The sequence below is a fragment of the Nycticebus coucang genome, chromosome 22, assembly GCF_027406575.1.
Source record: "Nycticebus coucang isolate mNycCou1 chromosome 22, mNycCou1.pri, whole genome shotgun sequence".
NCBI lineage: Eukaryota > Metazoa > Chordata > Mammalia > Primates > Lorisidae > Nycticebus > Nycticebus coucang.
Window position 1 is genome coordinate 60,731,549 of NC_069801.1, and position 24,089 is coordinate 60,755,637.

A 24,089-nucleotide genomic window follows, 5' to 3' on the forward strand; every position below is an offset into this window, starting at 1 on the left:
CCGTAGTGTGCCAGACTGTCATTCCTGCGCCGACCTCTCAACCTTCCTCGTTCCTTCTCCCTACTTTCCCTCGGACTGGAGCCCACCGACAGGGCGGTCCGTGGCATGTAAGTCCTCCAGCCCTGTTCTTTTCTAACAGCAAAATATTTCGGATATAAGATTAAATTTAAAAAGAACGTAAGATGGTGTTTATTAGAATGTAAAAAATAAATTTCTATATGAGGTCATTATAAGAAAGGATTATAGAAAAATCAAAGTAGAAAGGCAGAGTTATAGGGATTTTTAAATTTTTAGATTTATTTAAATATATTAAAATAAGGTGAAAATAATTATGAGTCATATTAAATATTAAAATAGAAAAATGAGGTATAAGTATATATTAGGATAATTTTGTCTTTTAAAAAGGTAAGTGAGAAATCAATCTCAATGTAAATTATTTCTGGTCTGGTCTTTTCAGTGCCATGGGAAATCTTTTTCTGTAATGGATTAAAAAGACATGATATTATTGTTATAGAGTTAATGCACATCTTTTCAGTATTAACAATATTATTAAAGACTTAAGCTTATTATCAAAAAATCCTTACAGATAATTTTCTAGCATCTTCCTTTATAAAGTTACTTCAAAGTCTAACAAGTATTCTATTTTTGGAAGTAGAACAGAAATATGTCTTATATTACAGGTAGGCAAGCCTACTAATGATAAAGTAGTAATGGTGTAGTTTTCTATAACTTCAATAAAGAATCCTTTACTTTCTTCCCAAGGTGCTATTTTCAAGTTGTACTTAATTCTAGTTATGAGATCTGACATATGAGGTCTGACAATTAACTTCACGGACTCATGCTAGAAAAAGTACTACATACCTCCTGGCTGAACATCACTATGGTCATCTTTGAAGTACTCCTCTGGGGAAGCTGTGCACTGGTGCCATCGCCTAGTCTACCCTTCAAAGCAATGATGCAACTATTTTTCTTGAATGGCCATCAGAGCTACTGTCATATTACGCTTAATGTCCCAAATGTCATCAAAATGTCTTATTTTCAATATTTTCTTTATCTTTGGGTAAAGACAAAGGTCACTGGGGGCCAGATCAGGTGAGTAGGGAGGGCATTCCAATGCAGTTATTTGTTTACTGTCTAAAAACTCCCTCGCCGTTAGTGCTGTGTGAGCTGGTGCATTGTTGTGATGCAAGAACCATGAGTTGTTAGCCAAGATTTCCAATTTAGATTTTCCTGTTTCTCCATCAAGCTTACTTGGTCTGCTATGCTTCTTGCAGACAGCCAATGCTTTTGATGCACAATTTGATTAATTTTTGCAATGATTTTGTCTGCCCTGACCTCTCTCCATCAGTGTTGCTTTCTTTCCCCTAAAAAAAAGTTGAATTCATTTGTACACTGCTATTTTCTTCACAGAATTATGAAGAAATAATAACTTCACCTCTATTCTTGCCATGTTTAACAAGAAATTTGTGAATGTCTGTTTATTGCTGTAATTCAAGTTCTGACATTCTCACAACAGCACACAAAAACATGCAACTACAATAATGAATGTCATTCAGCAAGACACCACTACACGTTGACACAAACACAACTTTGAAACACTGATATATCAAGGTTGTGAAACCTTAGTGAATTGTTTGTACAGTGCTGCCAATGTAAGTCGACAGTGGTAAGTTCATGAACTCAATGGTCAGACCGTCATTCTTTTTTTGTATATTACTGTATATTACTGCCAATTATAACTGTATATTACTGCCAATTATAACTGAATTGTGTCATGCCTGTTTTTTTGCTTCCTCACTATTTTGCACAATCCTGAAGAGCAGTGGCTATATTTGACATTTCTTTTATATCCTCTTGAAGTTTTTCCTCATTACTATGCATGCTAGAGACATGTAATATATATTGTTGAAATGTTTTTCTTCATTTCAGGACTGGCAATGCATACAGTCGAAAGGTTGCTTCTTCTTAGAGGAAGATGGTGAAATTATCAGTCATCAATACAGGATGCAAATAGCTCAGAGGTCCATGGTTTATCTTACAATTAAGCCATTAAAACTGAGTCAAGTTGAAGGCAAGCTCAAATTTTCTATGTGTTTTTTGAAAGACGAATTTGTACCCTCTTTGAAAATATTTATGTAGGTATTCCATAGTTCTGATTAGTAAAGAAAATAATGTGCCTAAGTAAGAAACATATGGTTACATATCAAGACAGGGTTTATATATATGTGGGCCATGTTATATCATGCAAAGCAAGTAAATTGCTTTGTGGATATGTTTAAAGCATATTTTATTAAAAATAAGAACAAAATGTTACATGTTTTTCTTATATAGAATTAACTTTTTATTTGCTAGCTAATTCAGCTTTATCAATTAATCTTCAAAGCCCTATGGCAATGACTTCAAAAATCTTAATCTTTTAATTCATGGTAATAGTTTTTATAGATAAAAATCAATAATTTCTAGTGTCTAAAATGGTTATTATGTAATTTTTAATTAACAAAAGATGTCTATAATGGTGATCCCCAGATAGACTTTAATGTTGATCTAAATCAATATTTTTCTTTTATAATATTTACCTATAAACATTTTCTTACGAGAGGATTCTCCTCCACTTCCATTCTTTTTCCCTCCTACATCAGAAAGTTTTCATGGCACATCTTGTAGGGTACTTACAATACTTGATAGTTAATACTTCTTTTAAATGATAATTATAATAGTAACTTTTCAGAGAAGAGAATCAAGATAGCCCTGCAAATTTAGTGTATTTGTTAATTCTCTATATTCTCATGAATAAGGTTCTTTTACTTATTTATTAAAGATTTAGTGAGGGCCTTATATGTTAAGCCTTAACTTAGGTGTTTAGGATATATGAAAATGTGAATAAGTCCATTGTCTCTGCCCTCATGAACTTATATTTTAATGGGGGAAATAAATAATAAAAATTATTAAAAAATGACCTGGTGTATTAGAGAATAAGTGTTACGGGAAAAACATGGACAGAAAAAGGGACTGTGAGTGCTCAGGGAATGTTGGGTTTCCACTGAAATGGAGTGGTTAGTGTATGCTTCATTAAGATGGTACCATATGAACAAAGAATTTGAAAGAGGTGTATCAATTATTAACTGCTGCTGCAAAAAACTACCCCAAAATTCCATCATGATCAGTGATGGAATTCCATCATGATCAGTGATGGAATTTTGGGGTAGTTTTTTGCAGCAGCAGTTAATAATTGATACACCTCTTTCAAATTCTTTGTTCATATGGTACCATCTTAATGAAGCATACACTAACCACTCCATTTCAGTAGGTCGATTACCTCATTGTCTTAGTCTGAGCCAGGCCTGGCTTTTCCCTACATGGCTGGTGTACACAGTTGTGTTCAGCTACAGGTTAGCTAGTGGGTGACTTTGCTCAGCTTGGTGGGGTCCTTTCCTATGTACTGGGTCTCAGCTGGGACCACTTGACTCTGCCTCATGATGGCTAGCCCTCCAGTTAGCTAGCCTGGACTTGCTCCTGTCATGTGACCTGGGTCTGAGGGGGAAAAGCAGATGCAGAATAGCACTTTCAGAGGTCTGGGCCCAAAGCTGGCACCATGTTACGTCCGTTACATTCTGTTACTCACAGCAAGTGACAGGCAAGATTCCTAGGGTGAGGGAATAGGCGTGATCTCTTGAAGGAAGAGCTGCAAGGTCATCTTGCAAGGGGCTGTGGTTACGGAGAGGGGCAGCCATTTGTGTTGTCTTCCGCAGAAGGCAGGGAACAAGCTTTGTGTGTGGAAGGGTGGTGGGAGTGCTGGGTGAAGAGTGAAGGGGGTGATGAGACCTTCCAGGTAGAGCTTTGAGTTGCGAGAGTGCTGCTGGCACTGGGAGCAGAGAGGAGAGGGTCAGAGGCACAGTGAGTGAGGAGGGCACGGGGAAAAAGGACAAAAATCAGACACGGGTTTGGGGGTCGTATTTAGGACTTAGGCTTTTAAGCAGAGAAATGAGGATTTTCCCCTCATTTTTACAAGATTTTTCCCATCTAGATGCAGTCAAGATTTTTCTCTTTATCATTGAATTTCAGCAGTTTAAATGTGTGTCTAGGTAGTTTTTGCTTTTGTTGTTGATGGTGTTATATGGGGTTTTGTTTTTGAGTTTTCTGGTATTTTTCCTGCTTAGTTATTCTCTGGACTTCTTGGATTTGTGGCTTGTTGTCTTTCATTTTTAGAAAATTCTCTATCTGCACTTCTTCAGATATTTCTTCTTCCACTTGTATGGTACCTGAGCTCTCTTTCTCCTCTGACCCACCAGCTAAGCCCTTGCTCACATCCCCTCGCTCCTTGGATTTTAGGCCACATAGTTGTCCTGTGACTTCAGCTCTGATGGGTTCAAGGAAATTTATGGCTTTGTACTTCGTTCACTTCTTACTGTTAGGGAAGGAGCACCACTCTCCAAACTTTACTCCATTAGAGGATTTTGAGTAGAAGGCAGGATACGATCTGAGTTAACATTTTAACAAGAGCAGTCAGGTTGCTATATTGAAAATAGGCTGAAGGATACTCAGGAGAAAATAAGGAATCAACTGGGGTGTTACTGTTACTGCAGAATTCTAGGAGAGAATTAATAGTGCGTTTGAACCAGGATGTAGACAGGAGAGGAGGTAGTAGAGATTCTGGGGTGTATGTGCTTTAAAGGCAGAACCCTAGAATTTCCTAAGGATTCTTTTTTTTTTTTGGAGACAGAGTCTAACTTTGTCAAAAGCCTCGGTAGAATGCTGTGGTGTCATAGCTCACAACAACCTTAAACTCTTGGGCTCAAGTGATCCTCTTGCCTCAGCCTCCCACATAGCTGAGACTATAGGTACCTGCCAGAATGCTGGGATAGTTTTTCTATTTTTAGTAGAGATGGGGGCTCATTCTTCCTCAGGCTTGTCTCAAACTCCTGAGATCAGGCAGTCCACCCACCTCAGCCTCCCAGAATGCTAGGGTTACAGGTGTGATACCACACCCAGCCTCTAAGGATTCATTTTGATATGTGAGATGAGAAAAGAGTTCAAGATGACTCCAAGATTTTCAACCTGAGCAACTGGAAGAAAAGAGTTACCATTAACTGAGATAAAGAAGGCTGCAGATGGATAGTTTTTTCAAAGGAATTGGGAGAGTCCAGTTTTAGAAACAGAAATCCAGGTAGAAATGTTAAATGTGAAGTTGGTTATATATATCTGAAATTCAGAGAAAAGATCTAGCTGGGGATAAAAATTCTGGGGTTATCAGCATATAGATGTGTATCTCTTCCTCCTGTGTTCCACCTCAGGTGACCCAGTGCTTACATCCCATCTCTCCCTAAAAAGATGGTTTTCCTTGGATTTCAGGCTACTGGGTTGTCCTGCAACCTCAGCTCTTGATGAGTTCAAGAAAATTTATGGTGTTTTTTTAATTTATGGATTTTATAGAAAGTGAATATGTAAAGAATGTTTCTCACGGGGTCACTGTATATAGCTATGTATCTTATTACAAATGCTGTGATGTTTGCATATAAAATGGGATGTATATTTCTAAAAAAAATATCAAAAGGGGAAAGACACCATTAACTTCTTTGTTTAGATCAGAAAGAGTAAGTAATGATTGTTTATTTTAAGGTGTTTGTGGTTTTTTATTTATAGGAAAACCGTCCCCTTGGTTATCAGTTGACACTGCCTTATATATTCTTAAGGAAAACGAGAGTCAAACAAACCTACAGCTCGTGTGTTTTACTGAACTACAAAATAGAGAAGTATACATATTTATTTTCTAATGTTTAATTTAAAAATATAGTATGAATGAAAAATAATATTTTTCTATATATTTTTAAAGCTTTTATGTTCCTTCTACAGTACTTAAGTACTGCAATCCTAGCACTCTGTACTTAAGTGCTATAAATATTATATGTTTTATTAATTGTAAAGAGATGTGTTGTGTTTTGAGATTTGTTAAGAATCAAGGACAGGAGCGAGGTATGGTAGTGCATGCCTAAAGTCCCAGCTGTCTGGGAGGCTGAGGCAGGAGGATCATTTGAGCCCATAAATTTGAGGCTGTGGTGAGCTATGATTGTGCCTGTGAATAGCCCCTGTACTCCAGCCTCGGCATAGTAAGACCCTGTCTTTAAAAAATTGAAGTTTGACTGGCAGTCTTGAATCTTGGCTTTATAACTTTTTTTTTGAGACGAAGTCTCATTCTGTTGCCCTAGGTAGAGTGCCATGGCATCATAGCTCACAGCAACCTCAAACTCTTGGGCTCAAATGATCTTCCTGACTTAACCTCCTGAGTAGCTGGGAGTATAGGCACTTGCCACAACACCTGGCTAGTTTTTCTGTTTTTAGTAGAAACAGGGTCTCGCTCTTGCTCAGGCTGGTCTTGAACTCCTTAGCTCCAGAGTGCTAGGATTGCAGGCATGAGCCACCTCACCTGGCTATGGCTTTGTAACTTACAAGTTGTGTGACATTGTACTTTCCTTTTCTCTAAATGCCCTGATGCCACACACGTGAACTTTTTGTATACTCAGTAAAAAAGATTGATGCCAGTAGATTTTTTTCTCCCTACATACAAGCAATTCAAGACTTTGGAAAAGTTGTTCTAGATGTTTGTCTTACTTATGTTACTACGGCAAAACAGAAAAACCTTAAGATTGCTATCCTCAGGACTGGCTTCTTATTATGAGTTCAAAAATAGATCGATATGAAGAAACACTTTTAAATATTTTATATGTTGCCCATTGTTCTGATCTTCTCTAATTATAAATTTACTCAGAGGCCAAATATGTGAGGCAGACAGATAAATGTGGCTATTTATTTTATGAGGACTACAAAATACATCTGCTACACAACAACAGAAATAATACTATTCAAAGGCTTACACAATATTGTTTTTAATCTTTCTGTAGGCCCAGTGACAGACAAACATTTCCCTGATGGAATGTTACATAAAGTCTTTATTGTGGGCTTCCTACCAGACAAGAGTAGTTATAGATGAGAAACAAATAAAATTGGCATAAGTTAACGTTTTTGTTTTTGTTTTTTTGCAGTTTTTGGCTGGGGCTGGGTTTGAACCCGCCACCTCCAGCATATGGGGCCGGCACCCTACCCCTTTGAGCCACAGGCGCTGCCCCTAAGTTAACGTTTTGACTAAACTCTTCTTCTGAACTGACTACAAAGTTAAGTTCAGGTTAAAGCATTGTCTAAAACAACAGTTTTTTCCATTTTGTTTTAGGTAAAATTACTTTGTTATGAGATTGCATGTGTAAAAAAGTTAGTACATAAGCAGGGCTGTAATAAAGTTTGAATGAGTTTCTATTTACGTCTTTTCTATATAGGCTTCTGTTCATCTGTACTATATTATATTGATAAAGGACTTTTTATTCATATTTTAGTTTCACAAATTTTTTTTTAAGAAGAGTTTTGCGGGGTGGCGCCTGTGGCTCAAGGAGTAGGGCGCCGGTCCCATATGCCGGAGGTGGCGGGTTCAAACCCAGCCCCGGCCAAAAACCAAAAAAAAAAAAAAGAAGAGTTTTGCGCCCACAAAAACCTTTGCATTTGCCATCCACAGTGGTGATGCAAGGTTGTATGTGAAGATAAGGTGGGATCACGGAATACTCATTTTAGCAAGTTCCAAGATCTGTTTTTCACTTGTGAATATCATTCTACATATGGCTCATCTCAAAGCTTATGATTTCCAGAGTATAGGTGTGGTAAATCTTTATAGTCTTAGAATGACCCTCTGTTTTACTGGATTGCTTCTTGTATCACAGTAGGACTCGGTTACTTCGGTGTCTCTAACTGGTCAGGCTGACTAAGATGAAATCCAGAACTCAAATGAGCAAACATATTTGCTATGAGCCTCCAGGCTAACCTAAGATATACCTGGATTTTGGACATAATACCTTAGAGGAGAGCAAATAGCTATTGTACACAACTAGAAAATGCTTAGATTTAAAAATATTTGATGAAGACAACTCTTACTTTTTATAGGAAACTTCTGCTTTCTTTTACAACAAGAGAATAAAATGCCTTCCTATACAAATATCCTGGCACTCATTGTAAATATCCAACAGTTGACAGGAAACAGAATTTCATATAAGGCAGGTTTATCTGGGATTTTGCATCTTGTTTTATAGTCCATGTTACATAAATAAAATTTCAGTGCTTTTGTCTACGTAATTGCACTCTTAGAAAAATGGTTTACAGTGAATCCTTTATAAATATATTTAATTTTTATTTTATGTCATTGAACTCTGGTTTACAAATTTATACATATGTATTTGAGTTAAATTAGGAAACTGAAACCTGAAATAGTATTAACTTTTCTTTAAAGAAGGTCGGGATTTACATAAAAAAAATTATCCTAGAATTTATCTCTTTGCTTCCTATTGAAGATATTTGTATCACAAATTTTTGAAGATTATTAGGGAAGATTTAGAAGATATATGCAACAGAAATTTTTTAAAAAGGAGATAGATGCAGTAGAACCTCCATAGCTGACCACTTCCCGACATTGACCTAGTTTTCATAGACTGAACGTGAACCACGTGGACATAGTGGTACAGCTGCCCAGTTCCTTATGTTGATCAGCTCTGTATGTTGACCAGTTTGTTACATTCCCTTGGGTGATCAACTTAAGAGTTTCTACTATAATTTCTTACCTCCTATAGTTTTAGGCATTTGTTTAATATATTTAGTGGTCTCGTAATGGGTTACCATTAACAAAAATAATTTGAATCCTCTAAAAGACTGATAGAACTTTAGTAGAATTGAAGTTAAAACCTCATTTTTAATGCCTCTTTTTCAAAAGAAAATCTCATGGTTGTTTGTATAATTCTTTTGCAAAAAGGTATTTGGGTGGACTGGTGAACTAGGACCTGGAATTTACTGGTTAATTCCTTCCACAACGGGCTGTAGGCTGAGGAAAGAAGTAAAACCAGTAACAGAAGAAGCCCAACTTGTGGATAGAGATGAAACAGGGGAATTATTTCTTACAAAGGAATTTAGGTAAGTTTTGTTTTGGGGGTCTAGTCTACATCTAGACTAGATGTATATCAATAACCTGTCTCCCCCCTTTCCTTTGGCCAGCCCCCATACCGTCCTCAGATTCTAGCTCAGTTATTCTTATGGCAACATGGGTGAACCTGGAAGACATTGTGCTAAGTGAAGTAAGCCAGGCACAAAAAGACAAATACCCGTACCACAAGATCTTACTTCCATGTGGGACGTGAAGAAGTCAAACTCATAGGAACAGGAGTAGAAAGATGGTTACTGGGGGGAAGGGGCTTGGGTAGGAGAAATATTGATCAAAAGATGTAAGATTTCAGTTAGATAGGAGGAATAAATTTAGGAGATCTATTATACAACATGGTGATTATAGTAAAGACAATGTATTATATACCTAAAAATTACTGAGAAAGTAGATATTAAATGTTCTCACCACAAAAAGTAAGTATATGTGGTAATAGATATGTTAATTAGCTTGATTTAGTCCCTGGACATTGTATACATATATCTAAAAAATCATGTTATATACCATAAATATATACCAAAAACAAAACCAAACAGCTTACTCTCTAGGCATCTGAAAATGATCTTCCATTCATGGGTCTGGGATTGCCATTCACTTATGTGCCATACGTTTGGCAAATCAACTTTAGTCACACATCCAGCAGATTTTCCCCCTGCTAGTTAACTGCCTTTAGAAATAGATCCTGCTAGTTGCACAGTTGATATAAGTAACTGCCAAATATGAAATGCAAAAGTTAGGTATGGCTCAGCACTTGTAGCTCAAGTGGCTAAGGTGCCAGCCACATACCCCAGAGCTGGCGGGTTTGTATCCGGCCTGGGCCTGCCAAACAATGACAACTATGACCAAAAAATAGTTGGGCATTGTGGCGGGCGCCTGTAGTCCCAGCTATTCGGGAGGCTGAGGCAAGAGAATCGCTTAAGCCCAGGAGTTGGAGGTTGCTGTGAGCTGTGATACCATGGTACTCTACCCAGGGTGATAGCTTGAGGCTTTGTCCCAAAAGAAAAAAGGGTGGGGGGGGCAGTGCCTGTGGCTCAAAGGAGTAGGGTGCCGGCCCCATATGCTGGAGGTGGCAGATTCAAACCCAGCTCCGGCCATAAACTGCCAAAAAAAAACTTAGGTAGTTGTTCCCTGCCTTAGACTAGTCGGTAAAGAGGAAGAAGAAAGATTAGAGAAAGGGAAACAGGAGGAGGAGGCTGCTCTGTTCATTCAGTTCTATATGTTGAGATGCTGTGGTTACTTTAGAAGCTTGTTTACTTCCTGTAATACCAGACTGAGCCAAACAGTATTTGGATATATTGACTTTATAGAAATTATTTAATGCCGTGATATTACTTCCTTTTGAAAGTTATCCTTATAGAAACCTTCCTTAGTCTAATTGCCTTAGAGAGAAATAATTTGCTATTTTTATAATTTTAGGTCTACTTTATCAGATATATTTGAAGTGATTGATTTAGATGGAAATGGTCTTCTTAGCCTTGAAGAATATAATTTTTTTGAATTGAGAACGAGTGGTGAGAAATGTCATGAAGATGCTTGGGCTATCTGCAGAGGTAAACACGGTTCTTTATCTTAGAACACACACACACATGTCCCTTTCACACCTAAGAAGTAAGAAGCCAAACTTTTTCTTTCTTCATGAATATTATAGCATTTAGTGACAATTTAAAAATAGTAGCATTGTTTATAGATCATAAAAACGTAAATACTTATTTTCGTTAAACTAATAGTTGGTATAATCATCAAGTTAAAAGAAAGTATGAATTACTCATAATTTCAGTTTTTAGCCTTTGGTCTTTGGGGCTTAGAAGATAAAAAACTATCTGAACTCTTGAACTCACTGGGCCAAAAGTGGCCACAAGTCACAAATTGTGCCCAAGAGAGGGCAGCAAAGAGCTAATGGGCTAGCAGCGGTTCTCAATCTGCGGGCCCCCTTTCTAACAATGAGAATACATCTTGGCATTAGGAAGGTTGAGAACCACTGGAGAGTTTTACTTAAAATTTAAGGTTTCCACAACGTTGTTTATGCATGTTAAGAATTCTTTTTTTTTTTTTTTGAGACAGAATCTCACTCTTTCTCCCTAGGTAGAGTGTCATGGCATTATCATAGCTCACAGCAACCTCAAACTCTTGGACTCAAGAGATCCTCTTGCCTCAGTTATTCTATTTTTAGTGGAGACGGGTTCTCACTCTTGCTCAGGGTGGTCTTGAACCCCTGAGTTCAAGCAGTCTACCCGCCTCGGCCTCCCTGAGTGCTAGGATTACAAGCATGAGACACTGCGCCTGGCCCATGTTAAGAATTCATAATAATTTTTGTATTTGAGTTGAATTAAAAAGGTCCATCCATGGAAGGATTGAAGCCAAATATGCTAATATGGACAAAGAAAATCACTGAGAATGAGGCCAGAGTTAGTCGTCACTCAGGAGGAGTCTGAGAAGAGGGTAGGACTTGTGTGTTTAAGCCAAGACCTGCAAGATCCAAGAGCTAAGCCAACAAGCCATCGCCAACCGTTGCTCATAGGACAGGAAGTATGAGGAGGTCAGAATGTAGTCAGGAGAGAGTAATGTGCTGTTCAGTGGTCTAAGCCTGGCAAAGTCAGTGAGCCAGGTGGGAGTCAGCTTATCTAAACAGCAGGTAGGGGAGAAATATTATTAATATAAAGGATGTTTTTAGTGTATCTTTTTTTAGCTGAAAATTAAAATAAAATAATTAGTAGCCAGAAATACATGATTTATAATAAACTTTGTTTAATAAGATTTATAATACACATAACAGTATTATCTATAGAAAGATACAATCATTTTGTAACTTTAATGATATAATCTTTTAATTCTGTTTGTTGGCACTGTAGTTGGCACATTCCATAAAAGGAGATCATAATTAGGATTTTCTACTGGTAAAGTTGTTGAGAATTAATATTCTACTTTAATAACTTGATTAAATTGGCAGTTGGTAGTTTGTAATTTTTGAGAGCATACCATATACCAGGCACTGATGTAAGCATTTCCACACATCAGCTCTGCGTTATTGTCACTTTAGAAAGAAAAAGAATCAAATAAAGTAAGTAATCTGACCACCTTACACAGCAAGGTAGTTTGACAGTTAGGTTTCAAGTCCAGATTGTTCTTCTTCACAACCTTGAACTCCATGCAATCAAAAGTCTCCAAAAATTATTGACCTGAAAAATGATTTGGGGGGCATGTACCTTCACCAACACTAACCGTACTGCAAAGAAAGGAGCTTTTAAGATTCTGAAATGCTTACTTTTCTCATCACATGTAATATTAATTTTGCTTATTCCTCCCCCTGATAATAAGAACGTGTATTATCTATAAGATTGTTTTATTTATTTTTATTTTTATTTTTTTTTGTAGAGACAGAGTCTCACTGTACCATCCTCGGGTAGAGTGCCATGACGTCACACGGCTCACAGCAACCTCTAACTCTTGGGCTTATGCGATTCTCTTCCCTCAGCCTCCCAAGCAGCTGGGACCACAGGCACCCGCCACAACACCTGGCTATTTTTTGTTGCAGTTAAGCCGGGGCTGGGTTTGAACCTGCCACCCTTGGCATATGGGGCCAGCACCCTACTCACTGAGCCACAGGCACCACCCTATAAGATTGTTTTAATAGGCTGGGCATGGTGGCTCAGGCCAAGGCGGGTGGATCGCTTGGGCTCATGGGTTTGAGACCAGCCTGAGCCAGAGTGAGACCCCCTCTCTAAAAATAGCCAGGCATTGTGGTGGGGGCCTGTAGTCCCAGCTACTCGGAAGGCTAAGGCAAGAGAATCGCTTGAGCCCAAGAGTTTGATGTTGCTATGAGCTGTAACGCAAGGGTACTCTACCGAGGACAATATAATGAGATTCTGTCTCAGAAAAAAGAAAAAAAAAGATTGTTTTAATAAATGTTTTTTAAATTTAAAATTACCTTTACATTTTTATTTTGTTTATTAATAGATTCTATTTTTAGAACAGTTTTAGGTTTATTGAAAAATTGAATAGAAATATATAGAGATCCCCATGTATCTATCTCTCCTTGCTCCCAAGTTTCCCCTCTTATTAGTATCTTGTATGAGTATGGTGCATCTGTTACAATGGATGAATGAATATTGATACTTTATTATTAGGACTCATTCTTGTACAGTTCTGAGTTTTGACAAGTACATAATGTCATGTGCCCTCCATTACGTTATCATGAATAGTTTCACTGCCCTAAAATTCCCCCATGCTCTACTTATTCAGCTACCTATTTATCCCCCTAAATCCCTGCAAACCACTGATTAACTGTTTCTATAGTTTTGCCTCTTCCAGAGTGTCATATAGCTGGAATCAGACTGGCTTCTTTCACTTAGCAATTTGTACGTCAGGTTTCTCCAGGTCTTAGTGTGGCTTGATAGCTTATTTCTCCTTTCTTGCTGAATGACATGTCATTCTGTTGACATGCTACCGTTTGTGTTTGCATTCACCTAGTAAAGGACATTTTGGTGGGGTCCATTTTTTGGCAAATATGAATACAGCTGCTATAAACATTCATGTGCATATTTTTATACAGACGTAAATTTTCCCTTTAGTAATTGCTGAATTGTATGGTGAAACTGTAGTTAGCTTTGAAAAAACTACCAAACGGTGTTCCAACGTGGCAGTACCATTTTGCAGTCCCTTCATCAACAAACGAGAATTCCTGTTGTACCACATTCTCATCAGCATTCGGTACTGTTAGTTCTTTGGACATTAGTCATTCTAGTAAGTATGCAGTTGTAACTTACTGTGTTTTAATTTGCAGTTCCCAAACGACATACGATGCTGAGCATTTTTTCATGTGCTTATTTTCCATCTGTACATCTTCTCTGGTGTGGTGTCTGTTAGATCTTTTGCCCATTTTTAAAAAAAATGTTTTTAATTGCACTTATTTTTTGATATGTTCACAAAGATTTCTCTTTTCCACGATGGTTTCCAAGCACCCAGTTACCTTCTAGAAGGCAATCAAGGCCACCAGTTTCTTTCTTTCTTTCTTTCTTTTTTTTGAGACAAGAGTCTCACTCTGTTGCCCTAAGTAGAGCACTGTGGCCTCATAGCTCACAGCAACTTCCAACTTTGGGCTTGAGCAGTCCTCTTGTCTCACCCTCCTTAGTAGCTGGGACTACAGGTGCCTGCCACAACGCCCGGCTCTTTTTTTTTGTTTGTTTGTTTAGCAGGCCAGGGTCGAACCCACTAGGCCCGGAGCATGTAACCAGCACCCTAACCACTGAGCTACGGGCGCCCAGACACAGCTAGTTTTTCTATTTTTAGTAGAGAGGTCCTCACTCTTGCTCAGATTGGTCTCTAACTTGAATGCTCAAGCAATCTACCTGCCTTGGCCTCCCGAAGTGCTCAAATTACATGTATGAGCCACCACACCTGGTCTTTTTTTTTTTTTTTTGAGATAAGGTCTTGCCCTATTGCCCAAGCTGGAGTACACTTGTGTGGTCTTAGCTCACTGAAGCCTCAAACTTCTGGGCTCAAGTGTTCCTCCCAGCTCAGCCTCCCTAGTAGCTGGGACACAGTGGTTCTCAACCTTCCTAATGCTGTGAACCTTTAATACAGTTCAAAGGAGTCACGACCCACAGGTTGAGAACCGCTGGACTACAGGGTAATGCTACCATGCCCAGCTAATTATTTTTCTTTTAGAGAGACGGTGTCTGGCAATGTTGCCCAGGCTGGTCTTGAACTCCGTGCCCCAAACAATCCTTTTGGTCTCTCAAACTGCTTGTATTACTGGCAAGAGCCATGATACCTGGCCTTGCCCATTTTTCAGTTGGGACGTTTGTTTTCTTATTGTTGAGTTTTTAAAATTCTTTATATATTTTGAATACAAGTCATTTATCCGACATGTACTTTTGCAAGTACTTTCTCCTAGTCTGTGGCTTTTCTTTTCATTCTGTTTATTTTATTTTGCCTTTTTAGAGATGAGGTCTCACTCTGTTACCCTGGCTATAGTGTAGTGGCAGGATCAGACTCCTGGGCTCAAGTGATTCCTCATGGCTCAACCTCCAGTGTAGCTGGGACTACGGGAGGAGGACGCTACTGGACACTACTACATTAGGCTAATTTTTCTTATTTTCTTGCAGAGGTGGGGTACTCTTATACTCTGGGCCTCAGGCAATCATTCTGCCTCAGCCTCTCAAAGTGCTGGGATTCCAGGAGTGATCCACCACACGTGGCGTTGTCTTTTCATTCTCTAAGAGTGTTTTTGACCAGAAATTTTTAATTTTAATAAAGTCTCACTTCACAATTTTTACTTCATGGATCATGCTTTTGGTTTTGTATACTTTTTGTGTTGTATCTAAAATTCTATCACCAACCCAAGGTTGCATAGATTTCCTCCTGTATTATCGTCTAGAAGTTTTATAGTTTTGTGTTTTACCTTTGGGTTTGTGACTCATTTTGAGTTGATTTTCGTGTAAGGTATAAGGTCTATACCAAGATTTAATTTTTTTTTTTTTTTTTGCATATGGATGTCCACTGTTTCAGCACCATTTTTTGAACAGGTGATGTTTTCGTCATTGAATTGCCTTTGGTCTTTTGTCAAATAGTTGATTAAATAATACTTGTGTAGATCTAGTCCTGGGCACTTTGCTCTGCTTCAGAGATCTAGTCGGTTCTCTCACCACACCACATGATCACTGTAGCTTCAGAGTGAGTCTTGGAGTCAGCAGTTAATGTTTTAAAACATGATAAGGATTAAGAATTTTAAGTTTTAGAAGTGGATTAGTTATTGATAGTCTTACAGTATAGTATCTACATATATTTTTATATTCTCTTTGTATTGTGTATCAAATATTAGTTTTTCATGTCACTTTATTACATGGTAATTCCAACCTCCCATTTTTGTGGCTATCATTTATCTCCATAATCAAATTCAGTCTTGATTTAGTTTTTTTGAACTATTGATCAGTTTTAGGCCATTATGTTTCTGCTGCTTTTCTCACGATAATACATACAAAAGAGATGCTATCTCAAATATGAATACCCATTTCTCTTGAGTATATTACAGATTCTAGGAGTTGGAATATAATTTCTTCTTGCAAGACAGTTAACAAAACGTGATCCATAAGAAATGGCTACTTACTATCCACGTCACAGATAAATTTAGAAATTATACGTGTGTGGATATTTCTAGGTGAACTTAGTTTTGCTCATGAGTACTGTTAAAATGGGCACTTAGACCTGCCTAGGAAAATGTAGTTGATTCATGGACTCCAAAATGTTCCCCATTATCTAACGGTCTTTCAAGTTCAGGGACAATTTGCTTAAACTTAGAGGAAATAGCCATGTAGTAGTCTCCTTAAATCTGGCATAATCCATCTCTCCCCTTTTGAAACTCTGGTAGTTTGAGGGTTGTTATATCAACTTCATCCAATTTCTGCTGGGTTTAAGTGGCAAATACATGTGAAGCATTTTAATTATTGAAATATGTTATCAGTATATACTGTAAGTGAGCAGGCGGTTTGGAATTCACATAGAAAAATTACAATTTCCTCTAATTTTAGAATATATTTGCACAATTTATAACTTCAGGATTTGCTGAAAAACCAAACCATGTTCTGTGATTTGCCTGTGCTGAGTTGTGAGAAACCAGCAGGGTGGCTCTGAAGCGTGTTTTGAGCCATTCTCATTCCTGGTGAAGACTGCTCGTAGAAGCAGAAGTCCTCCAGTAATGTAAACGTTTGTGAATAATAAGTAATAGACATTTTTTAAATTATGTAAGAAACTTTTTGTTGTTTTAACAGAGAATTTCGATACTAAGAAAAATGAACTAACCAGACAAGGATTTATGGAGTTGAATTTAATGGAAGCCAATGACAGAGAAGGAGACCCTCGCGACCTGTGGGTGACTCTGCACTCGATGGGCTATAATAAAGCCCTGCAGTTGACAGAGGTAAAGCAGTCCTGAGGTTCTGCCAGTGGGTTTAGTGTATGTAATACTTTACCCCGGGAACGTTGTCCTGACACAGGACGTTTGAATTAGGTACTCAGATCCTTGAACTTTATTGTGTAAGTGAATTCTGCTAGTTTATACAGTTTCTGTTCTTACTCGACAATTAGTTACTGCCAATCTTTAAATAATTCAGAGACAAAGAGTTTGAACATAAAATATTAAACCAAAAATTGGTAATAAAAATGTGTATCCTTTATATTTAGAGGTATCTTGAATGTCTGAATTCTTATTTATATAGGGAAATTCTTTATCCTAATAAGATTAAATACTCTTATAATATGGAAAACCTGTCTGCATGAGAATTTGGAATTCTAATCTTTCTATAACAGATATTTCTTGTATTAAAATTTGTAAAACATTTCGAACAGTGGCTCATACAAGGCTCTGTGTGGGAATGGTAATAGTGATAGTAATAGAAATTGAATAAGACTTGTATAAACCAGAGAAGTAATAAAAATTAGGCCTTCTTAAATTTTCTATTCTTGTGTTAGATTTATAATATAGAATTTAAGAGTTTCAGTTACAGGCTACATGTTAGATATATTTGTTTATACTTATAAAATTAAAAACAATATCTGAATCAAATTAAGAGGACAACACTAGTGTTGACAAATTTTAACTGATAGGTGCATTGAGACTTTGGCTTAATTCCTAGTTGTGACATCATTCATCATCCCTCATAAGCCTATTTTCTGGAAGTTCTCTCTCTCTCTCTCTTTTTTGGCCATTTTTTGTAATGAGGTGAATGTAGTTACAGTACCTTTTTACACCCTACTTTAACTTAGTGTCCAGTGAATCTCATGTTTTAACCAGGGCATAAAATCAGCATCTAATCTAGGAACAATACTGATTCTGCTGCACATTTTTGCCTAATAGAGAAATCAGTTAAGAGCATTTTAAGACTTTTTACAACATTTACTGATTTTATTTGCCTTCAAAAACATAGGCAAGAAGGCTTTTTGTGATAAAATCTTATTTAATTCTAATCATATTTATTTATTGAATAGGTAATATATTCATGTCATTTAGAATTCAAAAGGTAAAAAAACACAGTATACATTGGAAAGTGTCAGAGGATGATGAGACTATCACTCAATAACTGAAACAAAAAGGCAAAGCCAAATGTGTAGCTTATTACAAAGCAGAGCTGTGCTGGTCAGGCACCGTTTCTGCTGCGAGAAAAATGCTTTGTTTTATTTTATAGAGCTGGGGGGAAACATGCAGTTCAGGGATTGCCTGGTTTTTACAAGTGTAAATGAGTTGATAGCATCTGGGGAAAGCACAGTCACTTGGTTGAGACTGTGATTGGCTGGCACTTAGTGATGTATTTATTGATATGAATTCACCTTTGATTTCCTGACTTTCAAAAGAGAGGAGCTGACATTGGTTGCTTTACAAAAGTGAAAGTTGTTCTTGATCAACAAAACAAGTTTAAAACCAGTTCTAATGGCTTGTGTTACTATGACAACAGAATAATCCATTATTTCCAAAATTTCTGAGACCTTTTTAATTCTTGTTTCCTCTTTTGATTCTATTCAGCTAAAGCTGTAAGAAACCATCAAAGATTCAGCAGCTCTTAATTTTCTCTGATTTGGTTTTATCTGTGTAAATCTGCTTTTAGTTTATGAAGTCTTTCAGTTAATAAAAACAAGTATAATTTTAAGTATTATAAGAACTGACTAGAAGGCACTCCAGAATTGTGATCCCAGATTTTCCAGGAATGGCCTAGAAAACAAGTCCCATGGATTCCCTGAGTCTACCTTATATAGCCTTTTATATTAATTGTTTCCTCCTTTAATTACTTATAGATTGTTTTATTTGTAGTATTAATCCAGGTACAACCTGAAGTACTAGCATTGGTAAAGACTCCTTCCCCATGGGAGGCTGAGGCAGGAGAATCGCTTAAGCCCAGGAGTTGGAGGTTGCTGTGAGCTGTGTGAGGCCACGGCACTCTACGGAGGGCCATAAAGTGAGACTCTGTCTCTACAAAAAAAAAAAAAAAAAGACTCCTTCCTGGTTGGCAAAAGAAAATCCAAGGCTAAATTATATAATTAAATTACTTGGGTTAAACAATTTAAACTGGTTTGTTATGCCTGAGAGTTTAGACTATATAACTTTGTCAACTAACATAAAGGAGTAGCTTTTTTGATAACCTCCAATGGATGGGATCTCTATCTTCAGGAGTCTTTTTCCATAGGGGTTTATTGTTTTGCAGTGCACATAAGAGTTATAAAGCTCAGTGAGGGTGCTGGATATCGTACCTTTGCAATGGCCTACCTACTAAGGAAACACATGGAGTAATTAGCCTGGGTTTGCAGTCTGATTTCTGTATAGGAGCTGCCCAGGACATATAATTGTTCTTAGTGCCTCTGTAGGTATGTTGTTTCTGGGTGTTGTGATAAATAGTATGTCTTGCTTTTTTTTTTTATTTCTTATTGTTCGAGCACATATTCTTTAAAGTATCAACTTAGGCAAGTCATTATTACTAATGAGAATATGCCAGACCAAGTCAGAAGTATACAGTAAAGAGGAAAACTATGAATAACCAAAAGTATACAAAGAAGAACATAACCTACAGTGGTATCTTGTTCCAGTGGTCTTGGGAAGAAGTTGTCTACTCCATATGGTCATGTGCTTGTTCAAAGACTCTTAGTTTAGCAGTTAATTCTATGGAACCTCCTGTTTCTGGAGATTGAGGAACCTTATTTTAAGGTCTCTAAAGGATGCACTTTTCCAACTCTGTTAAAACTCTATTCATTTTTGCAGAGGTTTGGGAATGATAAAAACAAAAAATTCTCTTAGACTTGGCTCCCATAGCTCAGTGGTTAGGGCACCGGCCTCATACACCGGGACTGGTGGGTTCAAACCAGGACTGCTAAACAATAATGACAACTACAACAAAAAAAATAGCCGGACGTTGTGGCAGGCTCCTGTAGTCCCAGCTCCTTGTGAGGCTGAGGCAAGAAAATCACTTAAGCCCAAGAGTTTGGGGTTGCTGTGAGCTGGGAAGCCACAGGCACTCTACCCAGGGCGACATAGTGACACTCTGTCTCAAAAAAAAAAAAAATGTTTTTAAGTAAGGAACAAAGCCTTATGTAATCCAAAGTCAGGAAAAATTATTTCCATTATATGTTTTCTTTATCACAGGTTCAATAATTTGGAATGTCCTAGACAGCCATAAATGGTTGTAATTTCTGAAAATAAATGTAGTATTTTTAGTAGTACATATTCATAAACTGCAGATAGAGAGGCAATGTTTTTTTTTTTGTAGAGACAATTTATAAAATCAATTTGGAAATGCTCAAAGGGGATTTTATTTTATTTTATTTTATTGAGACAGAATCTCAAGCTGACACCTTGGGTAGAGTACTATGGCGTCATAGCTCACAGCAACCTCAAACTTGGGCTCAAGTGATCCTCTTGCCTCAGTTTTTCTGTTTTTAGTGGAGACAGGGGTTTCGCTTTTGCTCAGGCTGGTCTTGAACTCGTGAGCGCAAGCAATCCACTCACCTCGGCCTCCTGGAGTGCTAGGATTGTAGGCATGAGCCACCGCGCCCAATCTCAAAAGCATAGTCTCAGTTCATGACCCACTTTTACGATTTGTCCAGGTTAATTTAATTACAGATAAGGCACAGACTGACCACTTTATTTCCGCTTTATTTCCTAGAAAAGTTTTCCCCAGTGTTGATTATTAAAGCTAATTTGTCCGCATTGGAATGAGTTGTTTCTTGGAGGGTTTTACCATGTGTCAGGTGGTCAGTCTGCTTTTATCAAATCTTACCCTCATGGTTCTTACAACAGAGTTGTTTCCAGTGTTTTTTGAGAATTTGGCAGGGTGTATATCTATAATGGCATTCCCTGAACTTCTTGTTCAGGGTAAAAAAGGATTTTTTTTATTTTGTTACTGTTTTATTTAAAGTCCCATTCAGGGACTTTAGTCAGAGCTGTTTACAGGGCTGATCTGTTAAAGTATTTCTATAGTATATCAAAAGTGTTTCTATAGTGCTTTTGAAGTTTTTGTATAGTATCTAGAGTATAGTATACTAGCTTTTATAATACCCTTTTTACTTTGAGTCACATCTTTTCTGCTAGTAGTTATTTAAGTATCAATTACTGTCTTTATTGTTCATTTTTAAAGTGTACCTGAGAAAGTGAAAAAAACTTCCTTTTTTCTATAGCATTTAAAGTCAATACTTTTAAAGACATAGCTACCTTTTTATGATTATATGTTTATATATTTTACTCTTTTACTTTAGAAATTTGATGTGCTTTAGAGATAGCCATATTTTAGTCATTTGAACAATTTGGCTTCTGCTAAGGAAATAGATTTCGCAAAAGATATTAGGCTACTTACTACTTCTCAAGCCTAGTATTAACCATTTTTATTTTTCAGTATAAGACCCATCAACAGGCTCAGTGCCAGTAGCACAATGATTACAGCGCCAGCCACATGCACTGAGCTGGCAGGTTTGAACCCAGCCCAGGCCAGCTAATCAACAATGACAATGACAACAACAACAAAAAATAGTCAGGCATTGTGGCGGGCACCTGTAGTCCCAGCTACTTGGGAGACTGAGGCAAGAGAATTGCTTAAGCCAAGAGTTTGAGGTTGCTGTGAGCTGTGACGCCATGGCACTCTACCAAGGGTGACATAATGAAACTCTGTCTCAAGGAAAAAAAAAAGACTCATCAACAATTTAATATTTGGTATTAGATCATCCAAAATATGTTACCATCTTCAGCCAGACATAATGGCACATACCTATAATCCCAGTTACTCAGGAGGCTGAGATAGGAGGAATTTTGAGTCTAGGAGTTCAAGACCAGCCTAGGCAACATAGTGAGATCCCATATAGAAAGAAACTATGTTATCACATGTATAATCTCTACTGCTAATAGAAAGCATCCCAAATTTTTATATCAATTGGGTATTTATGGATTTATAGAATCACAATGAGGAGTTTCTCTTTGTTTAGTAAGGGACATAGAGTTGTATTCAGACTGTTAACGCTGGCAGATGTAATACAAGAAAGAAAAACTAACAATTCATAATTGATGTAAAAATTTGGTACCATTTTATTTCAGTGATTCATACAAAATCTAAAGATGTTTTTGCTGACTGATTTAATTGATGTTTATGTTATAATTACTCTGTGGCAAGGAGGTTATCTGCTTATTAAATTAAGGTATAGGTGATGAGGGTTCCTGGATGTGTCTTATGTCACTTGGGGTATATTAACTAATATTTTCATGTTTTGGGGGGGGAACAACAGAAAGGTTTATGACAATCTAGGAAGAATCAAGCTCTAATTTTATAAACTCTGTTCTAGTTGGTTTGAATATGTCTCTGAAATCTTTTGCCCACTGGGATTCAGGAACCAGGGCTATTTCTTTGATAATTTGTCAAATCATATATAACAAAAGTAATCTAATGTCCGAATGAGTTATAATTTGATGATAGGAACTATAGCCAATCTTGTCTGGAAGTAAGTCCTGTCTATAACATTGGTAGGTATTATTTCACAAAGAATAACCAAATTTTCAGCTACAGGTTAGGATTTGGGAAAGAATTGTTGGAAATAAGATATTTGAGTATTCTTACTAACCCAAGACGAAGTTGTTTTTTTTTTTTGTTTTTTTTTTTTTGCGGTTTTTGGCCGGGACTGGGTTTGAACCTGCCACCTCTGGTATATGGGGCTGGTGCCTTACCCCTTTGAGCCACAGGCACCCTACCCAAGACAAAGTTCTTAATTTTGTCTTCAACTTACTTATAATTAAATTACTACAACTTACTCTCAATTTTTCTTTTACTTTTTTTTCTTTCACAGTCAGGCACAGTCGTTTTTAGTTTATTTTTTCTTATTAAATTATAAATTTAGGTTTTAGAATTAATAGATTATGCCTTCCCTATATCAATCTATCAAAGCAGATCCTCTGTCAAAGAGCGACATAACTTCTTTCTTGTCTTGCTACAAGGGCATTTCACCTCTATCACCACAAGTTAATAGTTGCTCTTTTACTAAACATTGATAAGGAAAATTCTCATGTCTAGTTTTCCTTCTTTTCTTTCCTCCTTTATTTTTATTTATTTATATTTTTCCTTTGAGATAAGGTCTCACTCTGTCACCTAGGCTGGTGGGTAGTGGTATGATCATAGCTCATTGTAGCTTTCAACTCCTGGGCTAAAGCAAGTATGGAATAGATTCTGGTAATGTTTTGCCATTTTTAAAGCATTGGTTATGAGTTTAACTCAACCAAAGGGTATAAATATTTGAATAGTCATTAGAAGTAACACATTTTAAAAGGTCTTTGTTAGGAAGGCCTATACTACCGCATGTGGTTTCTCTTGATATTCTGCTAAATTAACTTCAGAGTTTTTATCTTTTACCACACTCCCATCCCAAACATGACCATCAGTGTATCAGTGTCTGTGAATTTATTCAACACATACTTATTGGATATTTACTGTGTGATAAGTCTGTAAGTAAGAGGCACTGAGGATATAATAATGAATTTAAAAGTTAAAATTCCTGCCTTTATGGAATTTATTTCCTATAAAGAAGGATGATTAATTAAATGGGAAAATAAATAAAATCATTTCAAAGGTGTTCTGAAAAGAACAAGCCTGAGGTGTAGTAGAGAAAGACAATGGGCTGGGCATGGTGGCTCATGCCTGTAATCCCAACACTCTGGAAGACTGAGGCATGTCACATCACCTGAGCTCAGGAGTTTGAGACCAGCCTGAGCAAGAGTGAGACCCTGTCTCTAAGAACAGCCAGGTGTTGTGGCAGGTGCCTTTAGTCCCAGTTACTCGAGAAGTTAAGGCAGGAGGATCACTTGAGCCAGAGTTTCAGGTTGCTGTGAGCTATGATGCCATGGTCCTCTACCAAGGGTTATAAAATGAGACTCTGTCTCCAAAAATTAGATAGATAGATAGATAGATAGATAGATAGATAGATAGATAGATAGATAGATAGATAGATAGATAGACAGACAGACAGACAGACAGACAGACAGACAGGCAGGCAGGCAGTGGAGGAATGGTGGGGAAGGTAGGCCAGGGCAGATCTTTCTGCAAAGGTAGCACTTAAC

General features: G+C 37.3%; 1 protein-coding gene across 4 annotated transcripts in view; it reads left to right on the forward strand.

Moving 5' to 3' along the window:
- Nucleotides 1-24,089, forward strand: part of EFCAB7 (EF-hand calcium binding domain 7) — a 47,434-nt gene that overhangs the window by 18,482 nt on the left and 4,863 nt on the right. For all 4 annotated transcript variants that reach the window (XM_053576420.1, XM_053576421.1, XM_053576419.1 and 1 more), the window contains 5 exons: nucleotides 1,930-2,071; nucleotides 5,641-5,750; nucleotides 8,840-8,997; nucleotides 10,439-10,572; nucleotides 16,789-16,937. In XM_053576420.1, the coding sequence (XP_053432395.1) occupies nucleotides 1,930-2,071; nucleotides 5,641-5,750; nucleotides 8,840-8,997; nucleotides 10,439-10,572; nucleotides 16,789-16,937 (693 nt within the window). The remainder of the gene's footprint in view (nucleotides 1-1,929; nucleotides 2,072-5,640; nucleotides 5,751-8,839; nucleotides 8,998-10,438; nucleotides 10,573-16,788; nucleotides 16,938-24,089) is intronic.